Source organism: Trachemys scripta, chromosome 23, assembly GCF_013100865.1.
Source record: "Trachemys scripta elegans isolate TJP31775 chromosome 23, CAS_Tse_1.0, whole genome shotgun sequence".
NCBI lineage: Eukaryota > Metazoa > Chordata > Testudines > Emydidae > Trachemys > Trachemys scripta.
The window spans coordinates 10,258,894-10,276,087 of record NC_048320.1 but is presented as its reverse complement, the minus strand read 5'-3'; the positions used below and the strand labels follow the sequence as shown (position 1 = coordinate 10,276,087).

Genomic DNA, 17,194 nt, shown 5'->3' with positions numbered 1-17,194 from the left:
TGCAGAATTCTGCTAGGAGTAAATGTAAGCTCGGGGTTAGTAGAACTCAAGTTAGCAGACCCTGGGTTTGCTAACCTAGAGCTTGAGCGTCTACACTCATTTGTAACCCTAGGCTAGGAATTGTTGAATGCTGGATTCCCAACCTGGGGCTCCAGTGTCTACATTGCATTATGCAGGCCCAAGTCTGACCTCCCATAACCCAGACTTCATAGCACCCTCCCAAAATGTGGCAGGTATCTTCTGTAGCCCTTTGTTCATAGTGAAATGTGGGAAAACTTAACTGTCCACCAAACTTGACTATTCAGATGACAAAGAAAGTTGGCCCATGGGATTGTGGGATACTGTTGGCAGGCTCCCAGATCACAAATCTAGTGGGGCTGCATCTGCACTCGTAACAATAGGGCTTGAACCCTGGGTCCTGGCTTGACTCAGGCTTGGACCCGCCATGCCATGGGGTGCTGGGACCAAGCCCTGGGTTAGCGTGATTTGCATATAGATGGAAGTGGGGTAGGCTTGAGCCTGAGTTTGAACCCCGGGCTTACATTGCAGTGTAGACATACCCTGTGTGGCCTGCCTTCACCATTTTTGTGTTCCTGTCTCCTGGAATGATAGAATCTTGCACCCCAAAGGCTGATGATTCCTTGGCCCTTCCCGCCCCCAAATGCCGAGTGACTGCACACTCTGCATCCCAGCATCTAAAACAGATTCCCCTCACACCTACTTCACGAAGGGGTTAGTCCTTGATAAACCATGAGTACTGGCTTGCCCTTACTCCCCAGACCCTGCATGTGTTATTCTATTACAAATAATGATAGTAGAAGGCAGGGATCAGAGTCAGAGAAGATCAGATCTCTCAGCAGTCTTTCATTATAAAATACATTGCTCATGTCACATTTACATTTCGGCTTCACCTCAGAAATGATTTAAGCCCCGTGGAGATAGTCATGTCATTTGCTGGGAGAGTCCCTTCCTGCTAAATCTTGAACCAGAGCTTAGCCAACTTCATACATTAAATCAGTAGTCCACCACCTTTTCCATACCAGGACTTCCCTCTGATCTACCCAGGCCCTCCTTAACTTTCAGCAACATTGGCTGGGTGCAAGATGGTTGCAGCCCCCCCGGATACTTATTCATGAACCCTCAATGAAGTCATGCATTAAATGAATCCCGCCTTATCTCCAGGGCTCTTGTTTATTTAAAACACACACACAAAAGCGCTTTATGGAACTTCTGCTTTTAACTGTCTTACCATTCAAGCTATATATAGATGATCTATATAAAAAAACCCAAAGTTCCAGATTTTTAAAGGTCTTAATGCATTAGACTCTGTCCTGTAATACTAATGTGCTCTGTTCCCAAAGTGTCCTGTAGCATCCATGATGGTAGAATCCTAGTGTGCATGTTATTGGCATATTATTGCATCGCTCAAAGAGGGCAGAGTTAAGGTTGCGTTGCAGGGTGTGGCATTATCTTAAATTTGTATTTCCTGGTTTTCAGAGGTTTCAGTGTAGCCACTTTTGACATTCTGGTAGGGCACAAGATACAACTGGGCAATCTCAATTCTTAATGAAGTTTTTGGTAATTGTAGCATGGGTCAAAAATAAAACATTCCCTGTCTATAGACAAACTCCACTTACCACCATGCTAGCAAGAGTTAAAAGAACTCTTGGTCCTTTCTAGGATTGTCTTGTCCAACTATTATTAAAAATCCATGTAAAAGACAATTTTGCTTTTTTTTAAATTGCATTTAAAAGGCACAATGTTGAAGGTAGTGCTGGTGAAATGTGCCATCCCCTTTGATCTCCAGCAGGTGGTGGGATGGCTCCTGAATGGGCCCACCCGCAGACAAAATTGATGGCTCCCCCTCAAAAAAGGGGATGGACCAAAATGAAGTGGAGGTCAGCTGATTCCTTGGGACAAATCAAAATTGCGGAGCTCGCCCCAGAGGGGTAATAAAAGAGAGCCACAAAGTAGTGCATGCCCCCAAAAGATAACAAGGGAGTCAATCCTAGCCCTGGAGACTGAAGTCCTCCAATTAGCCATGGAGCAGGAATAGCATGCATAGTAGCTGGACACGTTTGCACCTTCTGCCGATGTGTCTCAATCCTGAGCTGTAGCAAACCTCTCTAGGACTGATAGGGCAGCTCAGGCGACATTCAGTCCTTGGCCTTGCTGCTGCGTCTGCCTGCAGAGGTGACAATGAACGCTGTGACTTTTTTTTTTTTGGTTTAAATGGCATGGACCGTATCCACAGTGAAATGGGTTGCAATCCTTTTACCCAGGCCAGGCATCATCCAGCAGATGACACTGTGGTATCTTAACAATGTGCCCTTCACATTTCTTAGATGAGGCTGTATTATGGGTCCAAATTCATGAGATACCGTCATTAACCTCAGGCCAAGTCTACCCTAGGATTGCTGGTACAGCTATATTGGTATACGGTATTCGGCAAAGGGTTTTCATAGATTCATAGCTTCATAGATTCTAGGACTGGAAGGGACCTCGCGAGGTCATCGAGTCCAGGCCCCTGCCCTCGTGGCAGGACCAAGTACTGTCTAGACCATCCCTGATAGACATTTATCTAACCTACTCTTAAATATCTCCAGAGATGGAGATTCCACAACCTCCCTAGGCAATTTATTCCAGTGTTTAACCACCCTGACAATTAGGAACTTTTTCCTAATGTCCAACCTAGACCTCCCTTGCTGCAGTTTAAGCCCATTGCTTCTTGTTCTATCCTTAGAGGCTAAGGTGAACAAGTTTTCTCCCTCCTCCTTATGACACCCTTTTAGATACCTGAAAACTGCTATCATGTCCCCTCTCAGTCTTCTCTTTCCCAAACTAAACAAACCCAATTCTTTCAGCCTTCCTTCATAGGTCATGTTCTCAAGACCTTTAATCATTCTTGTTGCTCTTCTCTGGACCCTCTCCAATTTCTCCACATCTTTCTTGAAATGCAGTGCCCAGAACTGGACACAATACTCCAGCTGAGGCCTAACCAGAGCAGAGTAGAGCGGAAGAATGACTTCTCGTGTCTTGCTCACAACACACCTGTTAATACATCCCAGAATCATGTTTGCTTTTTGTGCAACAGCATCACACTGTTGACTCATATTTAGCTTGTGGTCCACTATAACCCCTAGATCCCTTTCTGCCGTACTCCTTCCTAGACAGTCTCTTCCCATTCTGTATGTGTGAAACTGATTTTTCCTTCCTAAGTGGAGCACTTTGCATTTGTCTTTGTTAAACTTCATCCTGTTTACCTCACACTGTTTCTCCAATTTGTCCAGATCATTTTGCAACCTATGGGTCCTCATGTGGATGCAACTTTTACCAGCAAAACGGTGTTGACGCTGGTATTGTTACATAAGAACGGCCATACAGGGTCAGATGAATGGGCCATCGAGCCCAGTATCTTGTCTTCTGACGGTGGCCAATATCAGATGCTTCCAAGGAAATGACCAGAACAGGGCAATTGTCAAGTGATCCATCCCCTGTCGTCCAGTCCCAGCATCTGGCAGTCAGGCTTCAGGCCACCCAGACCATGGGGTTGCATCCTTGACCATCTTGGCTAATAGCCATTGATGGACTTATCTGCCATTAACTTACTTAATTTTTTTTTTAACTCAGATATACATCTGGCCTTCATAACATCCCCTGGCAATGAGTTCCACAGGTTGGCAGTGCAGTGTGTGCAGAAGAATTTCCTTAGGGTTGTTTTAAACCTGCTTCCTATTCATTTCATTGGGTGACTCCTGGTTTTTGTGTTATGTGAAGGAGTAAATAACACTTCCTTATTCACTTTCTCCACACCATTCATGATCTTATAGATCTCTATTATATCCTCCCTTAGTTGGTTCCATCCCCCCCTCTAGGGTCCCGATTTTTGGGGTTTTTTTTATATATAGGCTCCTATTACCCCCCCCACACACACCCCGTCCCGATTTTTCACATTTGCTGTCTGGTCACCCTACCCCCGCTTGCCCCCCAAAGTGAAACAAGCAAAAGTGCAGTCTTTCCCGTTATAACTTCATCTGCACTAAGGGCTTTTGCTAGTACAGCTACGTCAGTCGAGGATCACAGCTCTTACCCATATAGTTGTGGCGGCAAAACTATGTAGCATAGACCTGCCCTCAGTTGAGTTACACCCTGGATAAATTTAGCCCTGCCATGGTAAACTGAGCTTGGCAAAGTGTGTTCCTTTTATAAGCCCCCCCTCTAGTGGTGAGCCAATCAAACTAGAATCCTGAAACGTCTCAGGTGTGAATTCAGCAACGCTTGGGTTAAGTGCTTTGCTGTCTCAGGGCCTAGAACCATTGCAGGCCAGAGTTTTTATTCTGCAATGGATTCTAACACTTTTGCAATGGACATTTGGTCTCGGCCCTGCCAAGCCCTATTGGGATAATCATATATATGAGTGTGCAAGTGGATCCAAGAGTGTGGACAGGCAAGGTTGTCTTGTGGTTAAGACATAAGGCTGAGCATAGGCAAGATCTGGGTTCTGTTTCAGACTCTGCCCTAGACTTACTTTATGCCTGCTGATTTTTTTCCCCTACTGTTACTCACACCTTCCTGTCAACTGTTGGAAATGGGCCATCCTACAAAAGTTTTTTTTTTCTCCCGCTGATAATAGCTCACCTAAATTAATTACTCTTGTTACAGTTGGTATGGCAACACCCATTTTTTCATGGTCTCCGTGTATGTATATCTTCCTACCGTATTTTCCACTGCATGCATCTGATGAAGTGGATTTTAGCCCACGAAAGCTTATGCTCAAATAAATGTGTTAGTCTTTAAGGTGCCACAAGTCCTCCTCGTTCTCTATGCCTGTAGCAGGCCATTTAGGACTTGGTTTTTAGTAGAGGTCAGCGCCCACAGTCAGGGCTTGATTTGCGGAAGGGTTCAGCCTGCTGCCTGCTGAACACTGCTGAAAATCAGGCCCTTATTCAGGTGCCTAAATGGGAGCTGGGCCTTTAAAACCTGGCTGTTAACCTGGCTGTGTCACAATTTGCCCATCTGTAAAATGAGGATACAGTTAAGAAATGCTCCTAAAGTGCTTGGAGATCCTTGGTTGCTAGGGCACGGTGTTGTGTTCTTTTAATATCTCCCGGTAAAAGGGCGTGCCTGCCCTGTGACATCCCCTACTGGCCAAGTGTGGCGCTGCAGCAACTTTCTTGCCTCAGTTTCCCCATAAGTTAGGGCTTCCACCTTAGAATTACACCAGGATGATCCATGCTGATGCCCAACCTGGGTTTCTTTACTGGGACAAAGTCACCTTCTCACTCCCACAGACAGGAGGATTCACCTTGTTCTAAACCCCAATGTCCAGAGACAATAGTGGTCTCTCCTTCTCCTTTCAATTTCTCCAGTTCAACAACCCCACTCTTCCTTGAACCATCTTAAGTCAATGCTTAGACATCCCACTGCCCCCTCACCAGGTGATCCCTCATCAGGCTTTCCCTCTGGAGATAATCTTCTTCTTTAAGCATTGTCTGCACCCTGACACCTTTCCACAGGTGAGCTTCTTCTTTAGCCCAGGACTCTGGGTGTCTCTTACTAGACTCACTTTCTTCCTTTTCTCCTCCTTGTTTTTGGGTCTCCTCCCTATATAAAGGCCAAGGGGCCGTCCCTTAGACCAGGGCCGCCCAGAGGCAATTTGCCCCAGGCCCTGGGCCCCACAGGGGCCCCGCGAGCCCTGGCCAAGAATCCTGTCCCTGGGATTTTTACTCACCCGGCGGCACTCCGGGTGTTCGGCGGCGGGTCCTTAGTGCCACCGAAGACCTGGAGCGAGTGGAGGACCCGCCGCCGAAGACTCGGAACGCCGCCCAGTGAGTACAAGCACCGCAGCAGATGGTGCCTTTTTTATGTCCGCTCCCCCGAAATTGCTTTGCCCCAGGCCCCCTGATTGGGTAGAAGGTAATCCATCACTGGTACCCTGGACCTCACTCCCTCTTAAAGGGACCACTGGTAGGGTTGCCAATGTTGCTTGGATGCATTCCTGGAGGTTTCATCGCATGACATAATCTTTCATTCAAGATTCATCTTTACTTCCTGGAGACTCCAGGTCAATCCTGGAGGGTTGGCAATCCTCCCAGTCACCCTGTCATATTTCCATGAATTAAAAAAAAAATCTCAGTCTCATGTCAGCTTCAGACTACCTTCTTTATTGTTGACCGTAGCAAAGAGCACAATATGCACAGAGGGGGAATACTGAGCTAAGTGGCTACAAAATCCTTCTTCATTCTTAACACGTCCGTTGTTAGAGTGCATAGCCAGCTCCTCTGGAGAGTCTTGGGGCTACTGAGTCCTGGGAAAAGAGATAATTGGGAGAAGGAACAATGTTCGGTGTTGCTATATTCAAGCCATGATGCATCAAATCCAAATCTGTCCAGTTCAGAGGTCAGCAGCAGAGGAAGGTGCAAGAACCCCACAGTAGGCGGATATGTGATAATCTGTCCCCCACCCTCCAGGTCTCATCCTGGTCTCTAATAGAGATCGGCTTAAACCCTGATGCACAAGGCTTAATATCCCTTCTGAAAATGGTCATCATTAATTATGACATTGGTGCATATTCTCGATATCCATCTAAGTGTCCAATCCGTCTTTGAATCTTCTTAAATTCCTGGCCTCAACGCCTTCCGGGGACAGTGAGTTCCACCGTTTTGTCACACGTTGTGTGACAAAGTATTTCCTTTAATCAGTTTTTATTTCTCACCTTTTAATTTAATCAAATGCCCTCTTGTTCTTGTGTTATGAGACTGTGAGAAGAGAAATTCCTGATCTTCCTTCTCTAGGCCAGTGGTTCTCAAAGCCGGCCCGCCGCTTGTTCAGGGAAAGCCCCTGGCGGGCCAGGTCAGTTTGTTTACCTGTCACGTCTGCAGGTTCAGCCGATCGCAGCTCCCAGTGGAACCGTTCCAGGCCAATGGGGGCTGCGGGAAGGGTGGCCAGCACATCCTTTGGCCCGTGCCGCTTCCCGCAGCCCCCCTTGACCTGGAGCAGCAAACCACAACCAGTGGGAGCCACAATCGGCCAAACCTGCGGACGCGGCAGGTAAACAAACCGGCCCGGCCCTCCAGTGGCTTTCCCCGAACAAGCGGCGGACCGGCTTTGAGAACCACTGCTCTAGACCGTTCCTTATTTTACATCTTTTTATCATGGCCCCCTCTTGCTATTCACTTATTGTGGATAGTTCTCTGAAAACATCCACCCAATGTGTAGTGGCAGCCCAGAAAGCTAACAATGTCAGGAATGATAATAAGACAATAAATATCAGAATGGCACTATATAAATCCATGGTACGCCCACACTTTGAATACTGAGTGCAATTCTGGTCAACCCATCTCAAAAAAAGATATATCAGAATTGGAAAAGGTACAGAGAAGGAAAACAGAAACGATTAGGGGCATGGAACAACTTCCATATGAGAAAAGATTTAAAAGACTGGGATTTTTGGAAAAGAGACAACTAAGGTGGGACATGATAGAGGCCTACAAAATCATGAATGGGATGGAGAAAGTGAATAGGGAAGTGTTATTTACTCCCTCACATAACACAAGAACTGGGCTCACCCAATGAAATTAGTGGGCAGCACATTTAAAGCAAACAAAAGGACGTACTTCTTCACACAATACAGAGTTAACCTGTGGAACTCCTTGCCAGTTGTGAAGGCCAAAAGTATAACTGGGTTCAAAAAAAGAATCATGGAGGATAGGTCCATCAATGGCTATTAGCTAAGGTGTTCAGGGCTGCAATCCTATGCTCTGGGCGTCCCAGGCCTCTGACTTTCGGATGCTGGGATTGGACAACAGGGGCTGGATCACTTGATAATTGCCCTGGTCTTTCATTCCCTCTGAAACCTCTGGCATTGGCCACTGTCAGAAGATGGGATACTGGGCTTGATGGACCATTGGTGTGATCCAGTCTGGCTATTCTCGTGTATGTTATGTTATTATTAAGGTGGGATGAAGACATTATTCCTCGGGAGACCAGACAACAAGTGTGAAAAATCAGGACAGGGGGTGGGGGGTAATAGGAGCCTATATAAGAAAAAGACCCAAAAATCAGGACTGTCCCAATAAAATCGGGACATCTGGTCACCCTAGTTGTGCCAGCGCAGCTGATGATCCGGCCTGAACATTATCTGAAGAAATCTAAAGTCTGTCACCAAAGCAGCCCAACACCTTTATGCAGCTATTTGTACAGTGGGAGGCAGGGGGATGGGAACTGAAGAGAAGCATTAAAAAACCAGGACTAGGAAGAACAGCCACTCACGTCGGTCTACAGAGATCAGCAGACGTCAGCCACGCCAATAGCTCCTCGCTCAGAACGTCTTTCAAGCGATCAGATTCTTTGGGAGCAGTAAGACTGCAACAAATGTAAATCAGAGGAACAGAGATAATCCAGTTTCATTCGATGACAAGCCACGAATACAAATCTCCCCCCGTGACCGGCAGCTTTGTGTTTTCCTTCTCTTGCAAATATAGTCACTCACTTTAGGGCTATTGGAAGATGTTTGATGGCCAGCTCTGGAGACTGGAGTCCTACACTGGACAGATACAGGATGAGGCATCGGCAGAGCATGCTTCCTTCACTCTGCCCCCTGCCAATATTCCTTCTCTGCTTCAAAGTCTTGTCTTCACTAGAAAATTTGCTTGTGCAATTCAGGTTGCCCAGCAGAGAGGTTTGAAGGTGAGAATTTTTGCAAAGGTAACAGTGCCAATGTCAAAGAGAACTTGCTTTGCCAGACTGCTGGACAGTGATTAGCTTATCAGAGGGTAAAGCCAAGGGAATTTCACTCTGTAAATAGATTAGAGCTGGACCCAGATCAACCCCCTGGATCTGAATGGGAAAGTTTAGAGCCCGATTCAAATTTTGCAGCTCAGGGTCTTGTCTAAATTCATCTGCCGTCTGGCTCTAACTGCTCAAGGACTCCCCAGTCAGGGGCATGCGTTTCCCTCCTCTCTGCATCTCGCAGTGCTCTGCGTTATCCTTTACTAAATGTATCACTCCACGCTCTTTCCCTCTGAAACCACAACATGGCTTTCCCTCCGTCTTCCCCCCATGTTGAGAAATCTCCTAAATAAATCTCTGCCTCCTGATCTGGACCGAAAACTAGGTAATCCTGCATGGATCCAGTCTCGTCCCTCAAGATGCCACATGGAGTCCTGGTTATTGCAACAGGCAAGACAAACTCCCTTAGCTCATTTGCTCCTTAATAGAAACCCTCATGCTGCTGTCTGAGCATCCCAGCAAAACCATAAGCAGTGACAGGCAGTTTAAATTAAAGGGCGTTTTGGTCTTAATAACCAGGCTCTCTTGTGCAAAATAAAAGCTTCAGTGAGGAAGGCAGAATGAAGAGGACATCTCAATGGCTGGGGGCGTTCCTGCTGACTAACCAGGAAGGAATCGTGAGTGACTTAACCCCTTTCTGACATGACAAACCCTTCAGACAGAGTCATTAATGTGACACTGATTGTCCGTCGGTTGAGCTCACTCCTCTTTGCAGTTCTGGGGTGCCTGGTGACCAGTGTGTTTGTGGGTGAGGGGTATTCTACTAACTCTCTGACACCCCCACGCCTGTTCCTAAACCTTCTGCCATGCATAAAACAGAGGGCCATAAACTGAATGAATTGACAGTTGCATTTGGAATTCACCAGGGATACACTTTGTTTTCCAACAGACTTTGTTGTGGTAAGTCATGTTGTTACCAGCGTCCCGATTAAAGATCGGAAACGCCAAGTTTCAACTATCTCTCATTCTTGACAAAGCTTTGTAACCGGAAAGTGTTCCTTCAAATCACTCAACCACTGGGGATCCCGTCCTGCCCTGGGGATACTATTCCTCAATCAAATAGCTCTCCAGTCACAGAACTCACCTCTGTTTTCTTTTGTTTTTTAGAAGCCAGACAAAAAAGTCCTGAGCCCCTTGGGAGGCCAGCTCCAAACGTTGACCACTGACAGCTGACATCTGGGGGTCAGCTTCCCTCTTGGATGGATCGATGGCGTTACTGGAAAGGCAAAATTAAAAGAGGACTTCACCTTGGGATTCCACCAGAGTGTGCTAACATGCTTCCCTTCCTGTTACTCTGAAACCAATGCTTCCCTTCTGTGATTTCTAACCCCCTCTCCTTCCCAAGGCCATCTACCAGCAGCACTGAAGTCAAAGGAGGAAGCAAAGGGGCTGTGCTGTGTCCCCCACGGAACAGAAGCATTTCCTGGGGTTCAAGCACCTGCATCATTGCTGCTGTCATGCAAGAAAAATATTCTGAGCTCTGCACTCTTCATACGCCTCAGTGTGGCCGACGACAGCCTGAAATTTGGACAACGGCAACACTAAAGACTCACTCGCTTTTCTTCTCTCTTCTGGCCAACAGCCACTCCACAAAGTTCTTCTTGAGCATGTTATCCATGGTCCGGCTGTAATCGCTGGCCAGGATGGCCTCAGAGTAACGTCGCTGAACGGCTCTGGCGCTGGGACTCTTCGGGTTGGCGCTGAGAATGCAGGAGACACACAGAGCGAGTCATAGCTAGGCAGAGAGAAAACGTCGCAAGAGCCCCCTGCTTCTAGCTCGAGGCGAATGCCCCATTTAATGACTGTGGCTAGTGACATTTTCATTACCAGCTGCAATATGACAAGGCCCCCAGTGCCGGCCCAACTTCGTGAAGTACACCAGGGCCGGATCCTCCTTTCTCGGCTTTCCGTTCCATCCCCTAGGATCCAAGTAACTCCTGTTGATTTCAGTAGGAGTCACTTGTGTCCTATGGGGGAGCAAGTTTACAGGGGCAGGAGGAGTTATATCATATGTCCATTTTGTATAATTGGCTGTGGCTTCAACAGCTTCAAAACATGAGAGCCTTCCACGCCTGTCACCCCTGAGGAATTGGCCAGCCTCGTTTATTTCTAGCTCATTTGCATGAGAAGTTTGCAGCTGGGGACTCAGGAGTTCTTGGCTCCCATCCCTGTGCTCAGGGCACTTGGCTGACAAATCTCCCTCATACCTGATCATCTCTAAAAGCAACTCTTCCTCTCCGCTCACCTCTCAGTGCTCTGAGATGCACCATGTGAGATCCAGTTAAGGATCTGATCCAGCGCCCAGTGAAATCAGTGGAGGTCTAAAGTGCACAGAAAATGTTTGTGGCTTACCTGAAGTCATTCTCCTCCGTCAGAACAAGGCTCAGAGAGACCACGAGCAGAGCAAGAACTTTCAAGGACATCATTTTCCTGGCTTGTTTCTCTGAAGGAAGACGGAAAGCATTGGCAATACAAATGACCAACAAGGCCAGACGACCAAGTGATCTGCTAACAGGAAAGCAAGCCGTGTAATTTGCGTGTGTGACTGTAATGCAGGAATCCGATCTTTATGCTTGGAACAATCTCTTCTCTCCTGAACACAAAGCGACTTCCACACACACCATTCCCAAAGCCATTCCCTACCACTTTACGTTTTTATATCGGAATCATCAGTACATGATACACTGTAAATTCCTTGAGGCAAAGGCCTGGACTACTCTTAACATTTAGATTGACCTAGCTACATTTCTCAGGAGTGTGAAATAGTCACACCTGTGAGCAACACAGCCATGCTGACCTAACCTCCCGGTGTAGACACGGCTAGGACACCAGGACAACCCATCCATAGACCTAGCTACCACCCCTCGGAGAGGTGGAATTCCTACAACAACAGAAAAACCTGCCCATTGCTATAACCTGCAACTATGCTACACGGTTATAATGGCATAGCCAAGGTGCCGGAGCTATGCTGCCCCCTATGTAGACCCCATAGCATAGACAAACCCAACGACCCTATCTTCCTCCATGTTTGCGAAAGGGCTGCATACCCTACACTTCTTCAGGGGCTGCTCAAACACCCAGTGAAATTGGTGGGAGTCTTTCCATTGACTTCAATAGCTTCAGATTAGGACCTTACATAATAAATGGTAATAATACGGCAGCTTGATAGGAAGATTATTCTATGTAACGTTTCTGCCGGATTTATGAGCCCAATCTAATTTCTATTTAGATGAATGGGTCTTTTTCCATTCCGTTGGATAGGATTTTGAAGAAAGATATAAGCCAAAGTCCATTGAAGTTAATGGAGAGGTTCCTGTTGATTTGAAAGCACTTTGGATCAGTCCCCAAGAAGTTATGGTCTTTGAGCTGTCACTAGTCCATGTTTTTTTTTTTTTTTTCCAGATTTAAGTTCAAAACTCACTGGGCATTTGACTGCTTTGAATTAAGATCTCAGCTCTGCAAATGCTTTTCATAGACTATCAGGGTTGGAAGGGACCTCAGGAGGTCATCTAGTCCAACCCCCTGCTCAAAGCAGGACCAATCCCCAGACAGATTTTTGCCCCAGATCCCTAAATGGCCCCCTCAAGGATTGAGCTCACAACCCTGGGTTTAGCAGGCCAATGCTCAAACCACTGAGCTATCCCTCCCCCCCTCAAAAACATTGTTCTGTCTTTTCATTGTATTTATAGCAAAACACATTGAAAACATGCATTTTGTTGTTCAGCATCTCACTCTCTTTCACAGATATTTTGGAAAATGTGCTGCAGTGGTGAGTTTTAATATTATGAACGCCAATACAAAAAGATCATTATATATCACCATTTAGGTGTCCAGTCCTGCAAATACACCTCTATCCCGATATAACATGACCCGATATAACACAAATTCGGATAGAACGCGGTAAAGCAGTGCTCGAGGGGGGCGGGTCTGCGCGCTCCGGCGGATCAAAGCAAATTCAATAGAATGTGGTTTCACCTATAAGGCGGTAAGATTTTTTGGCTCCCGAGGACAGCGTTATATCGGGGTAGAGGTGTACTTTTATATGAGAGTAACTTTAGTCACATAAATAAAGTGACATATTCTTAAATATTTCCAAGATCAGTCCCTTAATTGTGATTTACAGAAATGGTGAACATTTTAGATGCCGTTTAATGAATGTCACATTTTTCACTTCTGGAAAAACAGGACATTTAAAAATATTTGTGCAGCTCTTTTATTAAGTGAAAACTAATCAGATGGATAGAGTTTAAATCAAAGGTATAGTGGTTAAATCATATGTATCAAAAATCAAATGAAGCAAGATCACATTATAGTGGTTAAATCAAAGGGATAGTGTTTAAATCAAACGTATCACGGTCAAATGAATCAAGAATCCAATGTTTCATGTTTAAATCAAATGTATAGCTAAACAACCACCTTAAAATGCTTATCTCTAAAACAATAGAAGACAAATGTTTGCAGAATGTGCTAATGAATTACAAAAAGAAGCTACATGAAATGCAAAGTTGAACAGCATTTGATTAATTTTGAATTTTAAAAGGCATAAAGCTTAAATAACTGGTGTTGTTCCTTTTTTCAAATGCTTTTTGTTACATATATGAAAATAGTTAATCTGTGGAAGAACATTGTTTTACTTAAAAGGTAATTTTGGGTCAAGCTGGGATAGGGGTAGAATTGTACCATGTATGAAAGAGAAGGAAAACATGTAGTAAAAACAATCCCAGATTATGTTAAATTTACCCGAGCAAGGGGGAAAAGGTTTAAACTGTGAAGAGATTTTATGAAAATCAGAGCTGAGTTAGCACAACAATGTGATGATGTTTTTAACGATATTGCAGGATTGGGGTTCTGGTATGAAATTCTGAATCCAAAACCCTCCCACACTATCAGCCACTGCGTACGGCATAAAAAAGGCTCTGCCGTCCCCCTCCATCGTGCTGTTTGCCAGCATCGCTACCTTGTCGTGTCACTATAACTTAACTTGTTTATGAGCATAGGCAGTTGGCCTGTCCCTCCACTCCCAACCTGAAGGGCAAGTGGTCTGCTTTTCGTCTGGTCTCTACCCTTTGACCTGTCCAGCTTGGGTGGCCCTGCCAGGAGTTAAAACTCCCACCAACATACCTCCCGGGGTCACTGGAACACACAAGCCTTCCCACCGCGGCAAGATGCTAGAGGAAGGATCTTTGCCTCCCCCACCCCTATCAGCCTCTATATGCTATTCTGATGGTATACGGGGGCCATAAACAACTGACAAGGAGCGAAAGGAGAATTCCCCCAGAACAAGCATCGTATTGCAAGCAAACATGTGGACCAAGGGGATCCAGTGGATATAGTGTACTTAGATTTTCAGAAAGCTTTTGACAAGGTCCCTCCCCAAAGGCTCTTACACAAAGTAAGCTGCCACGGGATAAGAGGGAAGGTGCTTTCATGGATTGGTAACTGGTTAAAAGATAGGAAACAAAGGGTAGGAATAAATGGGGAGTTTTCAGAATGAAGAGAGGTAAATAGTCGTGACCCCCAGGGGTATGTTCTGGGCCCAGTCCTATTCAACATATTCATAAATGATCCGGCAAAAGGGGTAAACAGTGAGGTGGCAAAATTTGCAGATGATACAAAACTACTCAAGATAGTTAAGACCCAGGGAGACTGTGAAGAGCTACAAAAGGATCTCTCAAAACTGGGTGACTGGTCAACAAACTGGCTGATTAAATTTAGTGTTGATAAATGCAGAGTAATGCACATTGGAAAGCATAATCCCAACTATACATATAAAAAGATGAGGTCTAAGTTAGCTGTTACCACTCACGAAAGAGATCTTGGAGTCATTGTGGATAGTTCTCTGAAAACATCCACTCAATGTGCAGCGGCAGTCAAAAAAGCGAACAGAATGCTGGGAATCATTAAGAAAGGGATAGAAAATAGGACAGAAAATCTCATGTTGCCTCTATGTAAATCCATGGTATGCCCACATCTTGAATACTGCGTGCAGATCTGGTTGTTCCTTCTCAAAAAAAAGATATATTGGAATTGGAAAAGGTTCAGAAAAGGGCAACAAAAATGATTAGGCATATGGAACGGCTTCTGTATGAGGAGAGATTAATAAGACTAAGACTTTTTAGCTTGGAAAAGAGACAGCTAAAGGGAGATAAGATTCAGGTCTATAAAATCATGACTGGTTTAGAGAAAGTAGATAAGGAAGTGTTGTTTACTCCTTCTCATAATACAAGAACTAAGGGTCACCAAATGAAATAAACAGGCAGCAGGTTTAAAACAAATGAAAGGAAGTATTTCTTCACACAACGCACAGTCAATCTGTGGAACTCCTTGCCAGGAGATTTTTAACCACTAGTGAGCTACGGTTCTAAGGGAAGATATGAAAGAGGTCTATAAAATCATGAATAGCGTGGAAAAAGTGAATAGAGAAGTGTTAGTTACCCTTTCCCACAATACAAAAACCTGGGGTCACCCAATGAAATTAATAGGCAGCAGGTTTAATACGAACAAGAGGAAATACGTTTTAACACAACACACAATTAACCTGTGGAACTCATTGCCATGGGGTGTTGCGATGGCCAAAGGTATATCTGGGTTCAAAAAAGAACTAGATAAGTGCATGGAGGATAGATCCATCAATGGCTATTAGCTAAGATGATCAGGGATGCAACACCATACTTAAGGTAACCCTGAACCTCTCATTGTCAGAAGCTGGGAGAGGAAGACAGGGATGGATCACTCCAAAATTGTCCTGTTCTGTACACTCGCTCTGAAGCTCTGTTACTGGCCACTGTCAGAGACAGGATAGTAGGCTAGATGAACCATTGATCTGATCAGTAAGGCAGCTCTTACGTTCCTACTTTTTACACCTCCTTCTGCCTGAGAATGTCAAAGCCCTTTGCTGCCATCACACTATTATTTTAGAGAAGAGATTACAAAAATAAAGCGATTGGATTTTAGCTTCTTACCTTCCTGGTCCTCCGATGTAGCACTTAGGACTCCAGTAGATTCAGGTCTCAACTTGGGACCTTCAGCCCCTTTATATACACCAGGTGTGATGAACCAATTCTATTTCCATGAAATAAACAGGAAACCAGCCAGCTAATTAGAACAAATCAAAGCCACTTAGATCAGCTACATTAGGTCCATTGACCTACAGAGCAGGAAAATACCCTTTTAAAATATGTTTACATTAATGGCAATTAAGCATGGCTGTATCACAAAATTAAGAACTAACGCACGTTATGGGCGTGATAGACATGGCATAAACCGTGTTGGCCCAGAACTGAACTCCACATGGTGCTTCCTTTCAGATCCAGTTTCGTAGGGCGTGATAAAGTGGGGCAATGTTACTTAATTCCCCTCACTTCCTCTACCAAATGCAAATGGCAGCTGTTAATCAATCCAGAGGCTGATTCTCTTTTCATTTACATTGATATAAAGCAGGAATCACTGCACTAAAGGCAGTGGGTCCAATTCTGTCTCCCCCACTATGGCCCCATTATGCTTCTCTGATAGAATCCCTGGGGAATTCACCTGGCATGGGAGGGTTCCCGCTTCAGCCTAGAGGTGCTGTAGGCTTCCTTACTCCGCTTTCCTGTGCAGCCCTGGATACTGGGGTGTGCCCAGGGGTGAGAGAGATTGGATCAGGGGAGGACAGAGGCATGGTAGTAGGGCTCTGGACTGCAGTTATTCTGGACTGCAGAGCAGCTCATAGGCAGTTATACATGACCTCCATAACTTAGAGCAGCCCCTGCGGACGCTGAGCTGGGCAGGCCCTTAACCATGCTAAAATTCAGGGAGCACAAAGAGGGGGGAGGTAAAGCCACCTTTTCCCTCTCTCTCCAGTGCTACATCAGCTGTGAGGTGCAGTACCAAATCTGACTCAATGGAGTTATACCAGTATAAAAGGGGTGAATGTGAAAGGAACATAGGACGTGGGAGGCTGGAACAATTTGTATAGTGGGGGTGCTGAGAGCCATTGAACCAAACTCTAAACCCTGTATATGATGGAACCCACTTCAAACCAGGGGGTGTGGCAGCCCCCCTAACACGCCTAGTTTCAGCACCTATGCTGGAAGGACCTCTTGGATCAGCACGTTCAATCCCCTGTTGTCACCGGCAACTTCGTCATAGAATTCCATTCGTAAATTTATCAAATAAGAACCAGCCGTGTTTCATAGAATCATAGAAATGGTGGGGCTGTAAGGGACCTCGAGAAGTCATCCAATCCAGCCCCCTGCACTGAGGCAGGACCAAGTAAACCTAGACCAGCCTTGAGAGGGGTTTGTCCAACCTGTTCTTAAAAACCTCCTGTGAATTCCACAACCTCCCTTGGAAGCCTGTTCCAGAGCTTGACTACTCGTATAGTTAGAAAGTTTTCCCTAACATCTAACCTAAATCTCCCTTG

At 45.5% G+C, this 17,194-nt stretch overlaps 1 protein-coding gene across 1 annotated transcript; it reads right to left on the bottom strand.

Moving 5' to 3' along the window:
- Nucleotides 1–6,160: 6,160 nt before the first annotated feature.
- LOC117869449 (glucagon-1-like) lies at nucleotides 6,161–15,816 on the bottom strand. Its single transcript, XM_034756286.1, has 6 exons — nucleotides 15,753–15,816; nucleotides 11,143–11,233; nucleotides 10,344–10,490; nucleotides 9,875–10,006; nucleotides 8,272–8,364; nucleotides 6,161–6,307 (listed from the first exon to the last, which is right to left on the bottom strand). The coding sequence occupies exons 2-6, from the start codon at nucleotides 11,214–11,216 to the stop codon at nucleotides 6,298–6,300; spliced, it is 456 nt and encodes a 151-aa protein (XP_034612177.1). The 5' UTR covers nucleotides 11,217–11,233; nucleotides 15,753–15,816; the 3' UTR covers nucleotides 6,161–6,297.
- Nucleotides 15,817–17,194: the final 1,378 nt, after the last annotated feature.